The sequence below is a fragment of the Octodon degus genome, unplaced genomic scaffold (genome assembly GCF_000260255.1).
Source record: "Octodon degus isolate 3935 unplaced genomic scaffold, OctDeg1.0 scaffold00157, whole genome shotgun sequence".
NCBI lineage: Eukaryota > Metazoa > Chordata > Mammalia > Rodentia > Octodontidae > Octodon > Octodon degus.
The window spans coordinates 5,537,845-5,543,740 of NW_004524733.1; the positions used below are offsets into that span (position 1 = coordinate 5,537,845).

General features: G+C 34.7%; 1 protein-coding gene and 1 pseudogene across 1 annotated transcript in view; both read right to left on the reverse strand.

Moving 5' to 3' along the window:
* Window positions 1-5,896, reverse strand: part of Col4a5 (collagen type IV alpha 5 chain) — a 351,283-nt gene that overhangs the window by 175,941 nt on the left and 169,446 nt on the right. The window contains exons 11-16 of the mRNA XM_004642629.2: window positions 3,604-3,639; window positions 3,473-3,514; window positions 3,221-3,313; window positions 1,764-1,817; window positions 1,614-1,670; window positions 1,313-1,357 (exon numbers count right to left, since the gene is read on the reverse strand). Of these exons, the coding sequence (XP_004642686.1) occupies window positions 1,313-1,357; window positions 1,614-1,670; window positions 1,764-1,817; window positions 3,221-3,313; window positions 3,473-3,514; window positions 3,604-3,639 (327 nt within the window). The remainder of the gene's footprint in view (window positions 1-1,312; window positions 1,358-1,613; window positions 1,671-1,763; window positions 1,818-3,220; window positions 3,314-3,472; window positions 3,515-3,603; window positions 3,640-5,896) is intronic.
* Window positions 85-1,291, reverse strand: LOC105743721 (annotated as a pseudogene).

Below are 5,896 nucleotides of genomic sequence, written 5' to 3' on the forward strand. Positions count from 1 at the left end.
CTCTCTCTCTCTCTCTCTCTCTCTCTCTCTCTCTCTCTCTCTCTCTCTCTCCTGCTAAAAACTGTAGCCCTTTTCTGTTCTTTTTTAAAACTTTCTACTACCATATCCACCACTTCCACCACCAGATCCATAATTACCACCATAGGGACTGTCAGAGCTTCTGCACCAAATCTGCCCCCCTTCATGGGTCCATAATTTGACTGCTGCTGTCCACTATAATTTCCAAAATCATTATAGTGCTCACCACTATCATATTTACCACCACGAAAATTTCCTTCTTCAATGTCATACCCTCCTCCACCACTACTGTACCCAGTGCCTTGGTTTCCATATCCTGGTCCACCACCACTATACCCTCCTCTACTACTATAACCAGGACCACCACCATCGTTTCCACCATCACCTCCAAATCCATTATATCCACCATCACCTCCTCCATAACTACCTCTATTGCCACCTCCTCCACCACTGTAACCTCCACTTCCACCAAAGTTTCCACCATGGCCAAAATTCCTTCCAACATCTCCAAAGTTTCCTCTATAAACCATAAAGTTGCCAGATCCACCTCCACAGCCTCTTTGTGATCCAGCAGACTGCATCTCTTGGTTAGAAAGGGCCTTTTTCACTTCACAATTATGCCCATTAATAGTGTAGTGTTTCTGAACAACAATTTTATTAACTGTGTTGTGATCATCAAAAGTTACAAAACAAATCTTATCTTTTTCCCACTCTTTCTGTCTTCCATAACTTCTATGGTTTCAATCTTGCCATATTTTTCAAAGTAGTCTCTCAAATTATATTCTTCTGCACCTTCTTTAATACCACCAACAAAATTTTTCTTCACTGTTAGATGTGCACCAGGCTTTACTAAATCCTCTCTAGAAACAGCTCTCTTTGGTTCCACTACATGCCCATCAACTTTGTGTGGTTGAACACACATTGCTGCATCCACCTCTTCAACACAAGAGTAAGTCACAAAATCAAAGCCTCTGGAATGTTTTGTTTGAGGATCTCTTATTACCACGCAATCTGTGAGTTTGCCCTATTTCTCAAAATGTTTTCTTAAACTATCATCAATAAACAGCTTCCTCAACTGTTCTGGTTCCTTAGGATCATGGCCCTCCATTTTGAGACTGGACTCACCTTTTCCAACTTGAGTTCAATATCTCAAATTCATATTCAGAAGAGAAAAAAATAATAAATTTCATTCATTGAAGCTATTTTCAAATTCTAAGTTTTTACTATCCTTCTTTTAAACCATATCTACAACTATTACCAGCTTTGATGAGAAGAAAGTGCTTCAGCTACTCACTGGAATCCCTGGTTGTCCATTCTCTCCATCTTTGCCTGGTTTACCCTATAGAAAATGAAGAAATAGGAGAATAAGAACATAAAACTCAACACTTAGGAAGCATAAGGCTAAAGAATATAATAAGTTTTATTCCTGCTCTGGACTATATTAAGTAAACATTCTAGACTTTAGTATTATTAAAAAATAGGAATGACAGTCAGAGTACTTCTAGGCAATAAAAGGATTTAAGAAAATAAATAAAATACATACATATAGACATATTAAAAGTTTTTGTACAAAATTTCATAGTCATAAGACTTACTCTTTTGCCTGGTTCTCCTTGCTCACCCTTCTCACCTTTCCCACCACCTGGAGGACCCTGTATATACAAAACGTAATTTCCCATTAGTCCATGGGATATCATCAATATCAATTTACATAAAATAATGCTAAATAATTTTATCTTACTTACTGGAGGACCACGTATGCCTGGAGGTCCGGGAGGCCCTGGGTCACCTGGAAGTCCCTATATAATTGTAGGGAGAAGAATAACAATGTTACTACTCAAGGATGCATTATTACTCTGACAACTAGAACTAGCTAGGTATACGCTTAGCAAACATAACTGTAGATTCCTGCAGTATAACCAAACGTAATAGAATACTCCTTACTCAATGTTGAAATCGCCTAGGCAAAAGAATTTAGAGACCTCTCTAGTTGCTTCAATTCTAGTATTTTATATAGCAGTCATGCTTTGACGCAAATAAGACAATGCTTTAAGTGAAAGTATTAATGATTTTTTATAAAAAGCAAGAATACTTAAATCTAGGAGATTTGGGGGCTCTTACAGCACACATACATTTAGGCAGAGAATGACATGGTTCAATCTGTACTGATGGTAGAATTTCAATACAATTTGCCTTTATTTTTAGCTTTATTATTATTATTAACTGAAATAAAAGTGTACAAATCCTGATCTATATTACTATGACCTAACTTGATAGATGAAAATATTATGCAAAAAGCCCCAAATGAAAATAACCAAAATGCCATTAATTGATGAATGTGTAAACAGGATATATACTATCTAATCAATAGCCTAAAACTAACTCAGAGGAGTGAAGTACTGCTATTTCTATAAAATGGGTGGGTGATCAAGATGTAACTCAGTGGCTCAGTGTCTGTCTGACAAGCACAAAGCCCTAAGTTTGATTTCCAGTAGCATCAAAGAACGTGTTGAATTTGAAAATATTATGCTAAGTAAAAGTAGATTGAAAAGACCACACAGTACATGCTTCTGTTTATATAAAATATACAGAATAGACAAGTTCACAGAGCCAAGAAATAGACAGTAGTTGCATAAAATTGGCAAGTTTGAAGAGAATAGGGAGGAAAAATTAATAGATTTATACCATTTGGAGAAGGATCATGAGGATATTCTAAAACTAGGTCATAGTAATAGTTTCAATATCTTATGAATATCTAAAATGTATAATAAGGGCTGGGGAGATAGCTCGGTAGAATAAGTGCTGGCCTGGCAAGCACAAGGGCCTGAGTTCAATCCCCGGTTCCACCAAAAAAAAAAGTATAATAAAGTGGATAAATTTTATGGTATACAAATGATATCTTCATAAAGTGATCTTAGAAATTTTAATATACCCAGGCCTTATAAATTTATAAAGTACACACATTTAACCATATTCTAGTTTATAATGCACTTTAACAGAATGATACTTTCATAGCCAGATAGCTTTAATTTTTTATTTCATCTTTTCAATTTGAGTTATACTTAACAAATAAAATTCTATGTATTTAAAAGATACCATATGAGGTTTTGATATCCATAAATATTGTGAAATGATTACCATAATTAATTTAATTAACATATTCATAGTAAGAATTTTATTGATTTCTTCCCTACCTACTCACCTGATCTCCTTTTTGAAACTCAACATCAATTGGTCTTTTCTGTTCACTGATCTGCCCAGGTGGTCCAGGTGGGCCCTGAAGACCTTGCTCACCCTATTTTTAAGATAAAATAAGACAGTGATATTTCATAAATTACCACAGATAACAATATAACATGTAAACTATGTAGATTACAAGAAATAATGGAAGAAAAAAGATAGTTTGACTGCATATGAAAGGAGAAAGCTAAGGGTTGACCAACTCTTTACTCACCTTTTCACCTTTGGGTCCCTGGAAATTTAAGCCCATATTCCCCTGAAGAGAGAGGTTAAAGTTTAAAATCTCAGTGACAATAAGCAAAAATAATCTACAACTAATAAACACATAAAGACAAAGAAAATTACCTTTGGTCCTGGAGGCCCTGGTGGGCCAGGAGGGCCCTAAGAGATACAAAAAAGAGGAAAATGTTATACTGCTATGTTCATTTTTAAATTATTTTGTTTCATAAAAAGTAAAGACTGAAAGAATCTGCAAAAAGCTTGCTTTTCATTATAGTATTTCCCTAACATGAGAAGATGAAAGAGTAAAATTAAGATCCAAGGTGTAAAGTAGATATTATAAAATGGAAAGAAACTTCAAAAGGAAAAAGAAACCGATTTGAGGAAAAGGCAAGAAGAAGGAAAAAGCAACAGGAAAAAATTTTTATATATATACAAACAAAATAGTTAAAATAGTTCTCTCACTTCACTAAAAAGATAAGTTTGTGCTAATAATGTTTGGACAATTCAATGGTGATATCTTCTATTCTCAGTTTAAAGATAACAAACATACAATGTATCAAACATTGTTACCTTTCTATCATATTGTTTTAGAAATTTGATGTATTTGCTTTGATTTTGTTTCTTTTTCTTTAAAATAGAACTTTAAAAAATACTGTTTTGTGGTTGAGGAATGTAGCTCAGTGTTAAAACAATTCCCAACAAGACAAAAAAGTAGCCCTGGTTTATTTTCACTCATTGCTTTTAGGCAGAGACATACATTTTTGATTAAAACAAACTAAACATCAAACTTCTGAAGACAGGAAGGAATGGGGAGGAGCAGAAATTTAGGAAGGATGGGGGCTTTCAAACCCAGTCAGGCACAGGGGACTGCAGTTCGATTCCCAGCTCCACGTGCCTTACCAGAGCTGCAGTTAGGGCAGCCTGAGTCAGCCAAAAAAAGAAGAAAGAAGAAAGGAAAAAAGGAAGAAAGGAAGAAAAGAAAGAAAGAAAGAAAGAAAGAAAGAAAGAAAGAAAGAAAGAAAGAAAGAAAGAAAGAAAATGTAGGAAGGGTAAAGTAGTGTGGTAGCATCAGTGGCCAAAAAACAAAAATCAAAAAGTTAACATCAACAAACATCATTTTTCTGTTATCAATATTGTGGGAAATTTAGATATCCTATAGCAATGAATTCTAACTTTAAAAAGCACCTATTTATTTTTTAAATCCAGTTTTATTTATCTGCAATCTGTCTTTATGACAATGTTTCAAGGTCTGAAAAAGTAATATGTATCTGTCTGCAAAAGTTTATCACTTCTTAATCTCAAGGGATCTATTTATGTATCATACCTTGGTGTCATTTCCAACATTCTGCTTAATTTGCTGAATGAGGGTTAACTGAAGGAACATTTAGAAGTGGGTTTTTTATATTTTTATTGAGAAACAAATAACAATGAGACAGTTTCACAACCAATTACTAGTACATTTTCAATAGTTAATACATTACATATTGTTCTCTTAGTGGTTATTCATTGTACAAGATGCAGACGTGCTATCCTGTCTCAAACACTATTAGAACAAACTTCTCTATTCATTGAATTAAGAGAATGGAGCTGGATATCTATCGTAACTATTTTGAGTATACAGATACAAAATGGTCGTTCATTTGTATCCCTCTTTTTTGGTTATTTTTGTCAGAGAAGGGCATTCCACTAGCATTCAAATACTGTAGGTGAATGAATTCAGCAAAATAATCCAATATACTCCAGTAGTCCATAATAGTAGTGGGTTTTTCATAAGACTGTCAATGTCTGAAGTTGTTGATTTGAGCCTTTTAGAGATCAGCATATTAATATGACTTTACTTTCTATATTTCGTTTTCATACTTTTCTGCTGGATGATTAAGACCAAGATAAAGCAAGACCTATTTAACAAGAAACGTAACTTTTATATCAGATAAGGTCAGTCAAATCCCCTCAGGATTTATCCTGTAACCCAGTACCGCACTTTGTACATCCTTTGTCAGTGTCAGCCATGTGGATCAGTCATGGTCAGTGCTTGACCAATTTGCTCTCTGTGAAAGCATAAAGTGGCTGAGAAGCCACAAGGCTTACAGACATACTAGGGAAAATCAATGTTGAAGCAGCAGTTAGGGAAAACAGTCGTGGTAGAAAGTTTTAAAATAAACTAAAAAAAAAGGAGTTTTATAATCCTTTCCCAAGCAGTTGTAGAAAAGAAAAATCACTATTCTTTTCTGGTAGATTCCTGTAGTGTTTACCAAATGCTATTTCTTTCATTCAGGAGTAGATACGCAAACACCACTAAAAGAAAATATATAATCTATTAGGATACAGTATGATGAAAACTGGCATCTAAATGTATGACAAGACCCAGTCCTAGCCCAGGTCCGGTGAGTGTGCGGAGAGTTTCCTGCTACCCTGC